Source organism: Numenius arquata, chromosome 2 (genome assembly GCF_964106895.1).
Source record: "Numenius arquata chromosome 2, bNumArq3.hap1.1, whole genome shotgun sequence".
NCBI lineage: Eukaryota > Metazoa > Chordata > Aves > Charadriiformes > Scolopacidae > Numenius > Numenius arquata.
Window position 1 is genome coordinate 93,443,966 of NC_133577.1, and position 16,155 is coordinate 93,460,120.

At 36.9% G+C, this 16,155-nt stretch overlaps 2 protein-coding genes across 2 annotated transcripts in view; both read right to left on the bottom strand.

Annotated features, from left to right (window-relative positions):
* MYRFL (myelin regulatory factor like) overlaps positions 1-4,137 on the bottom strand; it is a 46,751-nt gene extending 42,614 nt beyond the window's left edge. The window contains exon 1 of the mRNA XM_074164201.1: positions 4,092-4,137. Coding sequence (XP_074020302.1) covers positions 4,092-4,137 — 46 coding nt within the window. The remainder of the gene's footprint in view (positions 1-4,091) is intronic.
* Positions 4,138-6,525: 2,388 nt separating this feature from the next.
* The window catches only part of RAB3IP (RAB3A interacting protein), a 33,479-nt gene continuing 23,849 nt past the window's right edge, over positions 6,526-16,155 (bottom strand). Inside the window, exons 7-11 of the mRNA XM_074164213.1 lie at positions 15,707-15,835; positions 13,018-13,130; positions 9,445-9,544; positions 9,271-9,340; positions 6,526-6,899 (exon numbers count right to left, since the gene is read on the bottom strand). Coding sequence (XP_074020314.1) covers positions 6,817-6,899; positions 9,271-9,340; positions 9,445-9,544; positions 13,018-13,130; positions 15,707-15,835 — 495 coding nt within the window. The 3' untranslated portion in view covers positions 6,526-6,816. The remainder of the gene's footprint in view (positions 6,900-9,270; positions 9,341-9,444; positions 9,545-13,017; positions 13,131-15,706; positions 15,836-16,155) is intronic.

The window sequence follows — 16,155 nt, forward strand, 5'->3', positions numbered from 1 at the left end:
CTCAACCCCTGAATTACCTTCCTTGATTAATTGTCCCAGCACTTCTTTGTAGTGCCTTACATACAACTGCATTGATATCAATTGCCTTCTTTCCAGTAGTATCTAAATGCAAACTGAAGGATGGGGGACAGAGAACCAGGCCCTCCTTGCAGTACATTTTATGTCTTTAACAGAGCAGCTATTTCAGGGAAGGTCACGTGCAGTTGTGAATTTGGCTTGAACCACAGCCACCCCTTTTCCAAAGGAGTGCCCAAATAACCATGCTATTAGGGTGCTCTTTCTGCAAACATAAATTCAGCCCAGAACCAATAAAATACTTTCTCAAACTTTTGGTATTGACTAAAAATCAGTAAAAAACTGATCATTTCCTGACATTAAAGGAGGATGCCAAGAGGTTCCCAGCCAAGTCCACCTATTTGAAGTTAAAACTGTGTGAAAACATCAGCTATTCTATACAGGGAAAAATTCTTACATAATAGCTTGAGATGTAAAAAAAGCACATAAAACATGGAGCTCCTTAATACCTGCTTGCTGAAAGGACAGTTTAGTAACATTCGCTACAAACCCTTGCAACATGAAGGAAATGTTTGTGCTTGAGAATTATTAACTGATTTTCATCTGAAGATACTTCACCACTAAAACAGGCCTCAGTGCTTTATGAGCTCTACTGTATGGCTTCAGTGGAAAGTCCAGCTGAACTTCATGGACTTACACTAAGTCTTACTGAGGAAGCTGACAGTTCATAAGCTTCTGTCATGTTAAAGGACTGAGTACTGGTGTCTGTTTAAACTGCTCAAGATAGTCCAGTTCATTTTGACTGGAACAGACCTGGAGTTACTGGTAGGAGCTGCTGGACCAGCAGAGCTACGGATGGGAACTTCAGGCACACGAGGCAGCAACAAACAGGAAAGAGTTAAGGACAGAACCACTGCAGGTGGCAGAACTGCAGCCACCCAGGCCATACCACAGCCAAGGGCAGGAAAACCTGTAACACTCCAGCTGGTAAGAAGGGAGCGTCTGTCAAGAGAGATGGCTTTTCCCCAAAGTAACATTGTCCAGAGAAACAAATCTTATCCTTAATATTTCAAATTTCTCATTTCATCTTTTATGCCTGTTTCAATCTCTCATCCTTAAAACAGTATGAGACACCTTTGGGGTTTAAGTGTTTTGTGTTTAATGGCATCTTTGCTCTGCAGCTTAATTTATTTACCCAGCGCTCTAAACTATATTCCAGGAATGCGAATATAACAGAGGCGGTGCTTCCACTAAGAGCCTTCTTGAGACCCCAGAGAGCACTGAGACCAAACACCCACAGTTCAGACACCTCAATGTACCTTACAACAACAACAACAACAACAACAAAAGACGACTAAGTTTAACAGTGTAACACCAGGTTGGCCTTCATTCCGTGTCTCAACGCATTGATAAGGTCAGGAAGAACAGACAGCCCCGCTACACACTGACAGGCTCAAGAGCTAATCAGGAGCTCTGACCTCCTGACTAATAGGAAGTTACTGATTAAAAAACCCAAACGCTTTAATTAAAAAGTATTAATTTCAGCAGAAATTATAGGAAAAACTGTTCTCAGATGAAATCTCTAGTGTGGGAGGGGTGAAATGAGACACAAAAGAATGAGACACGTGAACTTCCCAGAACAGCCACAGAGAGAAAAGCCATTTACTCTTAAGAAAAAGCCAAGGTCAAATCCCAGTCAAAGTCGTATCTAATCTAAGAGGTCTATTGACTATTGAAAGTAGTGATCAACAGGAAAACAACCATTATCTCGTTGTCCTTGAAAAAAACCTCCTATTTCAGACTGTCCCCTCTTGATATTCCAAACGTGACTTTTACTAATGACTGTCAAAACAGATATGCACTGTAAGGAACTAAAGCATCGGGGGAAATGGGATCCTTTTTGCTCATTAATTTCAAATATAAGCTTACAAAACAGCTCTGTAAGCGTGCTGAGTTGCCAGCTGATGCATTTGGAAGCCAAACCTGAATCACTGCCAAAGCAGAGAGGCTTCCTCAGTGGTGGCCTTCTCCACCTGATACTGCAGGACTCAGCTTTTTTGTAGCCTTGACAGACAATGCTCTGGCACTGCTATGACTAATCGTGGAGGCCACCAAGTTAGAACAAGCAGTTTATTGCTCTTGCCTCGTGAGGTGGCATTATAAAATCAACCCACAAGCTGTAGTGCCAAACTGGAGAGAGGCCATCACTTAAAGTTGGCCTTCCGTTCAGTGAAGCCAACCCCTGCTTGAAAATAACGCAAACCCTGCTTTAAATTAGCTTGTTCTCTTTTCTGACTTACCTGTGGTTTAACAGCAATTTGCGTGCTGAATGAAAGCACGATTAGCTCTTGTAGCCTTGACACTTACCTAATCTCAGTGCCCAGATAATGAATTCAGCCATCTAACAGCATCCCTGCACGGCGTTAGCAGACCCTTGTCATATTCTAGTGCAGGACCACACAGCATTACCAAAAAAACCTCCCAGGATGTTTATTTTTCCTGCAATTAAATTCACTTGACAGAGCTTCTCCTCCTTGCACTGGCCCAGACAGATCTATCAATCTACCTTCTAAAAAGATTTAAATTAGTAATTCCAGAATTACAATTAATAATTCTAGTTAGAGAGTTCACACAGCTAAAATATCTGAGACACCTTCTACCATCAAAGTATCATTGTCATAAAAACCAACAGAACCCAGCCCAACTCCCTAGAGTCCTGTTTTCCAAGTTAGTTCCTAAAAATTTTCCTGGTATTTTTTTTTATATAATTCCTGTCCAACACTATTTGGAGTATTTAACAGCTATACAGCGCAGCACTTGGAACAAACAGCTTGATAAAAACAAACATTATGTTGCTGAAAGCAAAGCTAGTTTGTTCGCTTTTGATCTCCATGACTTAAAGTGGGCTTAAGAAATGTGGTATAAATTTGCTACAGCCTACAAACACCACATCTGCTGGCTAGTAGCCCTACATTGTGGTTCACTCGTTTACACTTCTTGGCTTAAATACATTTTCTTAATCAATGCTGAAGAATCTTTCATTTCCTTGTTTGAAATTAAAACTCCAAAGTTTGAGTTGCCACCTCTCACCTAGGCCAGCAAGTGCCAGAAAAAAAAAAAAAAAAAGGAGAAAAAAAATCACTTCTTTAGCACAATGGAAATTAAATGCAGGGAAACAAAAATTGTCCACATTATCCAAAACAGAAAAGGTAGTTTTCCAAGTTACTCTGAGATCAGTATCACATAAACACCTGCACAGGTAACAGAAAGAAAACAAATACAGAAAGAGAAGCTTGGAATTGAAAAGTTAATATAAAAAAAAATACAAAGTATAAATCGGAGGAAGGGAAAGAAAACATTTAGTAAAATAGTAGAAAATACATAAGCCTTTGAACAGTCTTTTTGAATCATTATGGCAGGGCCTGAGAAATGCAGCTTGATTATGGAATCTATTAGAAAGTAAATTTTGCGGTAAGAGAAAGGCAGGAGATTAATGGGACCTTACTTGAATGTAAAATGTCTTTGGGAAAAAAAGCAGAAGGGCAGATCCCAGCCAAAAGAGGAAAAAAAAATTTAAAAAAAAAAAAAATCTGAGTTTAACTTCTCAGAAGGATCCCGAGGATACTGCCACAATTACTATTTTACCAATTATAATCAGGCCATTTCAGAAAAATATTAGCAGAAAGAAACCCCTCTTTAACCTGCCATGTTCTGACAGAGCAGGGAGGGAGCTCTCTTAACCTCATCAAAACAGCTGAGATTTCACAAGTGATAAATCGCAAGGAGGCCTCAGCCACTTCCCAGTTCTTCTCCCTGGCAATTACTAGGCCCTGCTGGGTCCACCCTCCCCTCAGTCTTCTGGCCAAAGTACAAGGAGAAAGGCACTGCAGGGCATCTCTACTGCTGACACTATTTCATACTGGTATCTCCTTACATGACAGCTTTGTATAAATAAGAGCTTTGGGGTTTGGGGCTCTTTTGCTTCTTCCTTTCTTCTTCAACCAACACCAAACAATTACTGTATTTTTGCTGCCACCAGAAATTGTCAAGACTCTCTCTTAAAACCTCATTCTTACCTTCAAAGAACTGCTGCAAGGCCTCATTTTCTCCCACCACGTCCATGAAAAGCCAGTAGAAGTGTTTTGCTGCTTGAAGAATCCCACTGAGAAAAAACGCACTCTCTCTCTTCCAGGTGACTACGAAGAACGTGCCGAGGAAGGCATCATGTTTTTGTCAGAGGTTTCAAGGACTATGTCCCAGCTGACTTCATTCCTTCGCAACTAGAGCCAGGGCTCCACTTAAACTCTGCTACACGCAAAGGAGAATCTGACAAGGCTTTCGAGGCAAGATGAAGGTGATGTGTGTTCTTCCGTTCAGTATGTCTAATGCTCTTGTTTTAAGGACCTTTGGTCCCAGTACTAACCATAATTACACATGCGCAAAAAATGCAGCAATAAAAATTACTTATCTTGTCTTTGTACTTTCACACAGGTGATGTAATTAGTACTACTGATGAAAGCAATAGAAATCAAAAATGCAAGAGCAAAGCCATCACCAGTTTCACCATATGTACTATCCCATTTAAGCCTCTGAACATCAAGACTATCCACCTGGTCTAAAAAACAAAGTATCCCTATAGTCAAACTGCTGTGAGAGAAACAGGACTTCTATATTACTAACAAAACTAAATTACAGATTAACCTGTTTGTCTAAAGTAACATTGAAAAGCATATGGAAAAGCTGCATTGAACAAAGATAGCATAGAACAAAGGCTAGTAGCAAACTCTATTTCATTTTAAGTTGATCTTTGTACAGTGAAAATAGCCCCTGCTCTGTCACCCCTAGGCAAAGAGCAGAAAAATACTCATTTTCAGTAGGCATCTGTTAAGATGCATTTGGTTGTGAACAAAAGCTTCAGTGAAGTCAAGAGGCTATTTTCTTAGTTCAGAAAGAACTCAGAAACATTCTGAGAAAAGAACATTCACCAGACAAATAAGCGTTGTGCAATTTTTACAAGCCCCAGACACTCAGTGACACAAGTTTCTCACGAGAGGCAGCTTATATTAAAAAAATATAGAAAAGACTTTTGGGGAAGGGACTTGAAGACAGAAGGAAGCCAATCAGTATTTACAAGATGTTGATAAAACTGAGTCAAAGTCATCACCACTGAGATACACAGAGTACATCTTTGTAGCCCTTGGTACAAGAAAATCACCTTGGCATAATAAACTTTAGACACCATTTATGGCTTGACACTGTCATGTCTACAAAGGACCCTTCTCTCTGCTTGAATAATAATCCTCTACAAGTGTTGCTTAAGTCAGAAAAGCAGCAACTACCAGCTATCATTTAAGTACTTTAAGCTAGTCCTGGAAATGGTTTGATTTCATTATGTAAACTAAGGATTAACAATCATTTAGGAAGCATTTATGAGCTTAACATAAAACATAATACCAACAAACACAGTTTGTTTTCAAAGAGTGAGAAAACCAGACTTCCTCAGTATTACTGGAAAAAAACCCCAACCTTTTAAACAACTGAAGTAGAATTCTTCCAGGTTTCTACAAGCAGGAACTAGTACCCAGTGATAGGAGATTGATAAAAATGTCATCAGTACTGAAATAGCCCAGGCTGGACATACTCCATTAATAGTAAAATATTTAGGTTCAGTTGTTTGTTGTAATCTTAACATTGATATGCCAGGTGAAAGCCAACACTTGCAAAGTGTTTTCAGGCACACATACACACAAGCAACACAAGTATAGTACTAAATTCCACCGCTCATTCTATTTACATCCGTAAAAAGTGAGAACACACCAGTAAGACAGTGTTGAACAGTGTTATTTTTGTTCTGCATCAAACAAAATATATCTGTATCCATCAAGATGCTTCTTGTTAAATAACCAACTATATAAACTTGCCTGTACTTCTAATGTTTGTCAGTTTACCTGCCAATGCTTTATTCTTATCTGCAATTGCTAAATGGCTGTCACGATCAAAACCTAGTGTCTTTCCAAAAGTGCTTTTACACAGCAAATCTACCACGTACCCACAACTACGTTCCTTGTAACCTCATCAACTGTCTGCTTTCAGCCTGGACTATGCCCAAGGAAAAAGGGCCACTCCAACTTGAAGTGCAAAAGTAGCACTTGAACAGAAAAAGCAGATTTCTACCTAAAGAGGAGTAAACAAAGTAATTTTATTGTTTCTTGAAAGCACCCTACTTTAGAGAGAAGATACCCACTATATCCACTCTTCACTGTATATATTTCTCTTCTTACATTGTTTTATAATAGAAAAATACAAGAAAGCAGCACTTCAAAGAATTCCGAGATCTCCTAATTATCTGTTAACTGTACTGGCATATATGCATGGAGAGAAACATACATGTATTTAAACACTACAATGAAGAAAATGTCAGGCATTTATTCCCTCTTCATAAAATCATCTCAGTTTTACTTATCAGGGCGGTTCACATCATTCTGCACCACAAAGAACAAAAGGCAGACACTGCTTCAGACTAACACTTTAATCGGAAGTTTTGTTTTTAAATGTAAATTACAATCACTAATACACCTGCAAGTGCTTACCACATTTGTTCAACTAAGTATTATATGTATGCATATACAGCATAGGTCAGTTTAAAACAATCACAGTACTTCTTAGTGCAATCTGCAAAAGGAGAAAGATCTTGGACCCACTTTGTGGAAATAAATATCAAGGGACAAAAAAAAAAAAAGATTCAGCCATTTTAGTTATGTATATTCAATGAAGTTCATGCACGCGCAAGAGTAAAAAGATTTAGAGCTCTTCCTTGTAATAGCCAAGTTTTGCTAGTGACATCTCTCTTCTCAGCTGCATAACTTCCCAGAACATCTGATCCACTAAAAAAAAAGACAGAAATATCATCAAAAAATACAGAATTCATATTTTATTTCAACTGATGCATACAGGCTGCCTCACTGTACATCGGTTTAGGGGAACTTTAGAAGTAGCAAACATCTAGTAAAAACAGAATTAATGTCTGAGGGCTATTTGTGCTTGGTTGTGACAAAATTTGTCAAGAATTTTTAAAATAAATACTTTATCATGGTCCTATAAAAAAAATCCCCAAATTTGAGATTATTTTTTTAAATTGGAGAACAAAAACGTATCAGCACTTATCAGCTTCAATGAATTGCCGTTTCTTAATTGCCCTGCCCATTGACTCATTTTCTGTAAAATAAAAAGCCTGCAAGTAGAAAAAAGTACAACTTTTTGGATAAGAATTGTTTCATCAGAGAATCTGTAATTTTGTTTTAAATTTTCCATTTGTAATCTTTCTTCCTCCCTCTTTTTTCTACCAGTACCCTGCCAGTAACAAACTAGAGAGGAAAAATACTTTCTTTTTTTTTAAATTTTGTCTGTCTTTTGCTAAACTTGATGACCTTAGCGGGTACCTTAAGCTTCTAGACACCACGGCAATACAAATCAAAATTGAGTATATAATTATTCAAGACAAAAATCATTTCCATGGACTCATGATCATGATGTAGAAGGACTAAAAAGAATATTAACCTGAGCAACAAGTGCAAAGTCTTCCCTACCATATTTCAAAAACTGCTTTTGTAAGTGACCTCTGTCTCAAAAATTATATGGTGCATGAGTAGAAATACACGCAATGCATTATGCAGACAATTATCATGAGTGCCTACATTCTTCTAAAGGCATTTGTAAAATATTTACATAAAGCTACAAATGCAAATTCCATGTTTCTAATGCTAAATATGACAATTGAGCTGAAACACCAAACTCGTTTTTTCCAAACTCCTTGTGAAGAATAAGTAATTCTGATAACACTGAAAATATTTCATTATTTGATGGAAAAAATAATAACTTGATTTCTTCATATCAAAGCAAGCAATTTTTAGTTGAAACTACACAAGTCCTTTTGATTAAAGTAAAAGCCTTTTAACTATAAACCAAATTAAAACTTAAATAACAAATTTTCAAGATCTTCTGCAATGGTAGTAAATCAGTAAAAATTATGTTTGATAAAACCTTCAGATGGTGGTAATTTGGTGTATAAAATAGGTGAATTTCTGGTGAATTCCATGAAAACAATTCTCTTTGACAAGGAAAGTTAACAGCATTATATTCTGTAAAGAACAGCATCTCTATTCATCATCTCAGCAATACTTCAGGTTAGAAGTGGAAACAAAAGATTTAGGTATAGCTGAAATACTGAGCTCTTGAAATTGGGAAACATCAGGAGAGATGACGATAGGTGAGGTAGATCAAAGTGGGGCAAATCGAGCCAAATTCTGGATGAAGCCAAGCCACACAGACTCAAAAGACTGAAACAATGAAAAGCACAGACATCCATAAACAGCGCAATGCTGTGTTATTCTCATTTCAAAAATGCAACTGAACAAAAAAAAATTAAAATTAAAAAGTTAAAGCAATTGTTTTAATTAACTATTGACACGGGGCTAATGACACTTTTTCTGCTATCTGTGCTTAGCAAATCCAGGAGCTTAAGTGATATGGTTTGTTTCAAAAAAAAAAAAAAAAAAAAACCCACCCTTGGACTGAAGGCTGTTGGGCAATATTCTTTGACCTGGACAGGAAATACAATTACATCAATTGTGTACAGTTTAAATACAATAAAATCATCATTATTTTCTTTTATAGTGATGAATGATTACAGTACAGTTTCCTGTTCATTTTTTTTTTACAATTTAATCCAAAATATTGTCTACCTTGCCAGTTCTCCCTGAAAGAAAGGGAGACACAAGAAAGGCTGTCTCTCATAAGAAAGGTTGTCTGAATTCTCAATGCACGAAATGAGAAGACAGACCAAAATACCTCGTGAAAGAAGAAAAAATGGCCCACATAAAAGCAAACAAGGTGGGTTTTTTGTCTAAAATATCTTAATATTCTGTGAAAGAGCCTTTATTTTTAAATACTCTGTGAAAAAACCTGTGACTAACTCCTCATTACAGAATTTTTCATAACATTTCTTATTGAATAACGTGGGAGGGGGTAGATGGACTAAAAATTGCTGCTTCTTAATTTGTTGCTGCTGTTAAGAAAAAAAAAACCCAACAACTTTATTGGAGGGATAGCACAAAATTCTCCTAACAACAACAACGACTACCATCAGATAGCTTTCCTGTAACATCAGGTCACTGCTGTTGTGCACAGATAGCAAGTTTTAAGCATGCACACATGTAAATTTCTATTTATATAAGTCAAATGCAATTTCTTACTCACCATCTTGCTGTTTCAACAGTCCTTGCTGGATGTATCGAATATATGTGAAGAAGTTACACACAGAAGTGATCTGAACCCATATAGAAATAATGGTAGTTAGTAATTTTGTATAATGGTATGGAAAAATAACTAAATAAATACTACTCAAAATGAAATGACAGTAAATCTACTTACCCTGTAACGACAGAAAGGAGAAATGTAGTAATAACTGCTTGAATCTCCTAATTTGATTCTATGCTTGCATGACTTACTTTGTCCACTGAGAGCACATTTCCTACAAAATATAAAGTTTGCATAATTTAATAAACAAATCTGACATTAATGTCTAAACATCTGCATGTGTTTAAGGTGTTAATGTAATTGCTTCATATTGGCACAGACACCCAAGTCTATATCTTCATTTTACAAGTTGAAATTATTATGTTAGCTATTTTAGTTCTACAAGGACTAGTTTTGTTTCACTGCTAGTGCACCGTGATGCATTTCTGATTTTTAAAGCTTTCTTCAGCTCTGGTCATGTACTTCCATATTCACTAATTCAAGCTGGCTTGACAACTCTGGAACAGGGGGACTGCTTTAACTCTTCATATGTGAAATAAACATTGTTTAAATTATTAGTTGATGCCAATATTTAAACAGATTTTTTAAAAATTCTGCTTGATATTGCATTTGATCATAAAAAATATCAGCCCTACAGAATAGCAGTCAATTCCCTGAAGCCTCTCTCAGATCTCAGTTTTAAGATCAGCTTTGCATCTATGCCCAAACTGAAATCAAATTTTACAGTAAGAGTATAAAATAATTTGAGACAAATGAAAAGAGGCTGTCTGGCAGTAATTCTTTCGATTACCATTATAAAAAGTGATGATAAAATAATCAAGTTTACTTCTTCTGGTGTATTGCAAGTATGTTGTATTCAGGAACAAGGAAAAGTTTGCAGTCACCACAAATTCTTCCCAAAAAACAATTCAGGAAAAGGCAAAGAATTTTAAAAGGATTCCTCCAAAATTCTTTAGAAAAAGAAGGTTTGAATATCTTGAAGAAACTGCTATTAATACAATCTTAATAAATATAAATAAAATGGGAATTTAGTTTATTTAGAATTTCTATATTGCAGCATCTCAGATGATCTAGGTTGTCATGGCATCCACTGTTTCATTGATTTTAAAAGCTGCTGGCTCTTCTCCCTTCCATTTCTACCTCTTGAAATGAGGGAGTCTAAGAACAAGCAGCCTTTCAGAAGTGAAACAAGAATTACTAAGCCTCTGTGGTTCTAAATAGTGGCTCAGAGACGCTTTTAAATAGCCTGCAGCTGGTCCACAGAACCATGTAGGACAGGAGAAAAGTGAAGAGTGTATATGATTTTCCATAGCAATTTATGAGGGCTGACAGCAGTCCATTGATCCAAGAAATCCTATAGTAGCTGAAGCAAGCTGATCGCAATTTCAGTCAAGCTTTTGTGAGAAGACAGACAGCTTTTCAATGCTAAGAAAATAAAGCCCTTTTTTCCTTCTGGCTATAGAATTACCTTCTATATGTTATCTTCCATCACACCAGGTTAAATGCTGGCATGACGGTTACTACTAATGACTCAGTTCTGCGCTGTACAGCACACATACAGCTTAGCACTTTGTTCCCCATGGGGACAATTATTTGAATCCTGTGGGGAAACCCAGCTGTCTCACATTAAGGCAGCACTTACTACACACCATCACAGGCACCATTCAATGACTCCTGTATATCAAGAACCTTTCTTCACTATTATCACAGCTCTCTGCCTTCAGCTCCTTATTTTGCTGTTGGGCTACCACCTGCTAGTTTATGCCTCTGTTCCCCCCTCCCCCAGGCAATCGTACAATAAAATAATTCCTTTAAAAACATTACTCTAGTTTTTATTATTATTTATTTACAGTTTGTCTATATTTTGTTACCTATTTAAGAACATGGTTTCAATAAAAATAGTGCTTTGCAGCATATAAAAATAAAAAATGTCAAACTGCCTACTCTCATTCAGTGAAAACTGGAACACCTGTTTCTCATTCAGTGCCAGTTGTCACATATAAAGCAAAGCACACTTGCTGTCAAATTACACTTAAATACTGCATATTCCTTACCTGTTGCTTATATACAAGCACGACCACAAAAGTTTTTGTTGCTCATGAGAGCAGGAAAAGGGAGAAAGGAGTACACCCATCCTTTTGATACAACTAAAGTAACTAAATTAGAATTTGTGCATGGACATCTCAAAACATTAATCTATACCTAGCCAACTATTTAAGGATTACATAAATTTTAGTTAAAAATATATCTAGCACTGGAGAAAATAGGTTAAAACCTCATTAAACTTCTGAATGATGCAATTGAGTCTCCTGTTTTTGAGTAAGCATTTCATCATGTCAAGACATAGGAAAGTTGCTTGAACCACAATGATTTTAAATCAATTTGCCAATTGCTCTTTAATGACACGTGACTTGTTTCAGTAGCTTCTGGCTGTCCAGATTCTCTGTTGCATTCATAGAACGCAGCTCACAGTGGTGTATATTGAACTTAAAATCACCATCCCTTGAGTAGCTCCATTATTGGTAGTGGGCCCTTCTGATGAGGGAGTTACAGCTCACAGAGCATGTTTTCTGGTAACAGGCCTAAGCTGAAGAATATATGAGTGTCTGAATTTTTTAGGCTAGAAAGGATCAAAGACTAAGTAACAAAACACAATTTTCATTTTATATCGCTTTTTTAAAGAGGACATAAAAAAATTTTGAAATATGAAGTGTATTTTCTCTTCCACTCAAAAACAGAGAAAAACAAGAACTAAAAACCAATAGTAATGAGAAAGAAAAAAAAAAATCTTAAGAATCAGATTTTCTATTAGAAAATTGAGCTCTGACAATATTACAGAGAGAATTGTCAACTTGTCCAAAAGTTCTCCAACAGCAAAGTCAAGGCTTTCTCAAGACTCAGAAGGCTCCAGATTAACAGTGACCTTGCTTGCTCAACCCTGACACGCACTGAAGCACACTACAAATCCCTTCTTTCTCCTCCACCTTCATCACAGCCCCAGTGCCTCGGGCAAGTCCCTCCCACCTAACTCCAATGTCTATATCAGTACCTGACAAGTCTTGCTTCAGATTCGAGGACCACTCCAAAATTTCTAAGATAATCTTCCTGTCATTCAAGCATACTTCCTGCTCTAAGTTCAAACTCACCTTCATTCCCGCTTCATTACATTCCTCCTGCTCAAATTCAGAGGATTAAATCTATTTATCTCCTCTCAAATCCTTCAGCTACCTTTGTCAGTGTGTTACATACATCCTAAATTTCTTATGCCACAAATATTCTAAATATCCAATATTCAGCCTGTGCTACTTCAATACCTATTTCTTTCATGACACTCTCCAGGTGACAGCCCTTAGTTCAAAAGCATCTGTTTTAAGTATCAGGATGGTCTTCTCCAAAAAAGTGAACGTTTCTTTTGCGGTCAATGCATCATAAGCGAAGTGAACGGCTCTTCCAAAAAGGGTATTTGTCTTAAAGGTTTGTTCTATATTAGTCTTTTTTAAAGTTTAATTTACTAGTTGCTAACTTTCCACAGAGAATTTTCTAACAGCAATCTTAAAGTCCTAGATTTTAGGATATAAAGTTTAAGCAGCAGATTTGACTGAGGTGATCAGCTGAGAGCAGTTTTCTCAATCCAAGAGTTATCTCAAATGAGTCAAGATTCCCCCTCTGTCTGTTAGCTGAACATACTTTGGTCCCCCACATTCAACTGCAGAAGCTTTCACAAATCGAACAGGTTGCAAGCCAACAGGTTCAATGCTCAGAGTGTTGTTTTCAACAGCTTCCAGAACAGCTGAGGCCAACTGCAAGAGAAATTTAGAAAGCAGTTAAAAACAGCTCTGCATTATCCATTGCCTCAAAGCAGTGACATATTTCTTCTTCTGTAAAGTTAGGAACACTGAAAAAAGTCAGCTTGCCAAACAGAAATTCAATTACAAATGAGATTTTGCTCTGATGGTGAGCAAGAAGTCCTATTTCCAGGCCCCTGTTTAAATTCTGCCCTCCAAATAACCCTGCCCTCCCTGAGGCAAGATAACTGCCTTTACAGGCAGGAATGTAGTCAAGCATGTTTAAAATGCTAACTGTATTTTCAGTCATTCCTCATAAGCCCAAAGAGCACATACATTTGTACATCCAGCGTTCTTGTCAGAGGCTGGATTCAGCACAAACTTTGTTTATTTTTTAAAAAAATGCTCTAATTTTATTGTGTTCTATGGAAACAGAAATGATGCAGCATGCTTGCTTATCTTGCAAAAGCCAAGTAAATATTATGTCACTATTTTTCAGCCAAAGATAGCTTTAGAAAGGTGTCCAAACAAGCAATACTGAACAATATACAGAAAAGCCAACATATATAGAAAAGCCAGCTGCAGCTTTCAAACACTAGTCTAGTTAAAACATCATCTTCATGAAACGATGTGCAACTTTCCTCAGGCTTTTTATGTTAATTCTTTATAAACTCACTATCATAAGACACTAGAAATACTCTCATTTTGCTCGATCGGGCCCAACACTTGCCCAAGACTACTGTTAAGTATGGACAAGTGCTAGCCATTACTTGATTTAAGAGAAGGTGCAATTTATGTTATTATTGAAATAATTCTGTGCCAAGGTTCCTTTCTACTGAGTAACAAAGATATTGTTCTATTGTACTTTGAATATTTTAAAAACAGAATGTTACTATTAAGGTAGTTCATACGAAATACTCTCTCTGCCATCTCCCAAAACCAAAACAAAACAGTACACATATACACAAGAAGCTACTGAGAGTTAATGTAATACTTCAACCATTCCAATAACTGCCTTTCTAATTATTCAAAAACACATGTGTATTTTATTGTTTGATTTAACTGCACATTAGTTTATTGATATTCAAGTGAAAACAGAAGTAGTCACAATACCCAGCATCTCCAAACAATAAGTGATATAACTGACAAGTGCTAGAAGCCTCATTCTTTCCTTAAGAGGAAATACAAATCTACAGTAATTATATCACCACTGAAGCAGAGAAAAACAAAATGAAGTTGCTGGGAAAGTCAACAGGATGGCCTACTTACACGTATCACAGAAGCAATTTAATTCCCATAGTAACCAAGTAAACTTTTTAATGGGAGAGGTTCCTATGATGCTGTACACCAACCATAATGAGCTGGTATACAATTAACTAAAAGATCATGCACGCTTATGGCCAGCAAGTAACAGCAGATGAAAAGCACGGGAAAAGACCATTAACACCACATGAAAACAACAGATAAACATTATGGATAAAATACAGCATTTTCCATGTGAGGTATTTAATTTCATTGGGGAAAAAAATATCAAGTCTGAGGGCTTTAAAACTTGTTATTCTTATTTTAATAAAGATCTAAGAACATGGTCCCTTTTCCCTAGAGACTGATACCACAACTATGGCCTGTAAGTGCTGCTTAAGAGCAAAACCAAAGCAAAGCAGTCAGAATCAGTGGAATCAGATAGATCCACATTATTCCCAGGACGGGTAAAACTGGTCTTTCCTCCTTTCTGACGCTTCTGCATTGTACAAAGTGCAGAGTTTCACCGAGTCACTCCTGTCCTGAGCCCATAACTGAATTTCACTGAATTTTTTTTAGAGTTGGAAGGGACCATAAAGATCATCTAGTCCAACTCCCCTGCCAAAGCAGGAATAACTCTGTGTCTCAGGTGGGGATGTGGACAACTGACACCTTCCTGCCTGGGACCTTGTCCCATGAGCCACTCTGTAAGGAGCAGCTGAGTCTGGCAATGAGCAGACAGGGGACAAAATAAGGGCTGACACTGGAAGGTAACAGTGATTTCAAGAAGTTGCCCAGAGAAGCTGTGGCTGAGTCTGCAGGAATAACACAAGGAAAAAAGGCTCATAATTCTTCTCATCTAAAACCATATTCCCAAACTGCCCCTGTTGAATCACATCAAATCCCTAAGTCTAATTCTTGTAACTCAAACCTCTCTCCAAGAAAATGCTCAGACTGTGCTTGTAGCCTGCTCAGAGAGAAAACTGGTCCACAAAATTGAATATATTGGTCTCTACTGCCCCCTATATAAACAAAAGACAGTGACAGGACAGTATTTCTACCAAACAGTATCTTTGAAATATCAGGAAAAAACCACCATCCATTCCTACAAACATCAGGATTAACATCTGAAAAAGTAAACCTAAAAAGCCCATATCTGGAATAGCATAATGGTGAAGAAAAAAAATTATCATTTCAATACTTCAGACTAAACTTCAGCACTTCGCTGTAAACTGTTATACTCTAATGAAACAAAAGTGGTTAAACTTCATATGAAAACATTTTTAATACAGTCTATTGGCTTCATGTAACATATTTGTCAGAGACCACATTTAGACTATTTCCATTACCTCACTTTTTGAGAAGGTTAAACATGGAAAAATATCTTCCCGATAAATTTTGTCCAAGAAAGGACATGTTCTGTCCATAGTAGGCTCATCCTTCCAAGATCTGAATTCATTGTACAAAGATAGGTCAGCCTAGAACAAAAAGATTCACATATTTTAGTACTGCAATTATCAATTAGCATTTATCATTTGCAAATATCCAGAGGTAAATGATAAGCACTAAAACTAAATGCTTTCTGTTGCACTGTAAAAGAATGCTATTGTGCCCCAGCTATGAACACCTTCTTAAATCCACTTTTCTAAGACTGTAAATATAAGCAAATCAAAACATATCATTTTCAAGACACAGATGTAATGTGTTCACTGGTCACCACACCAGCAGGAACAAACAAATTACCTCTCCCCCATTTCCTAAGCTTCCAGAATAGCTTTGAAAAATTTAACTGCTTGTT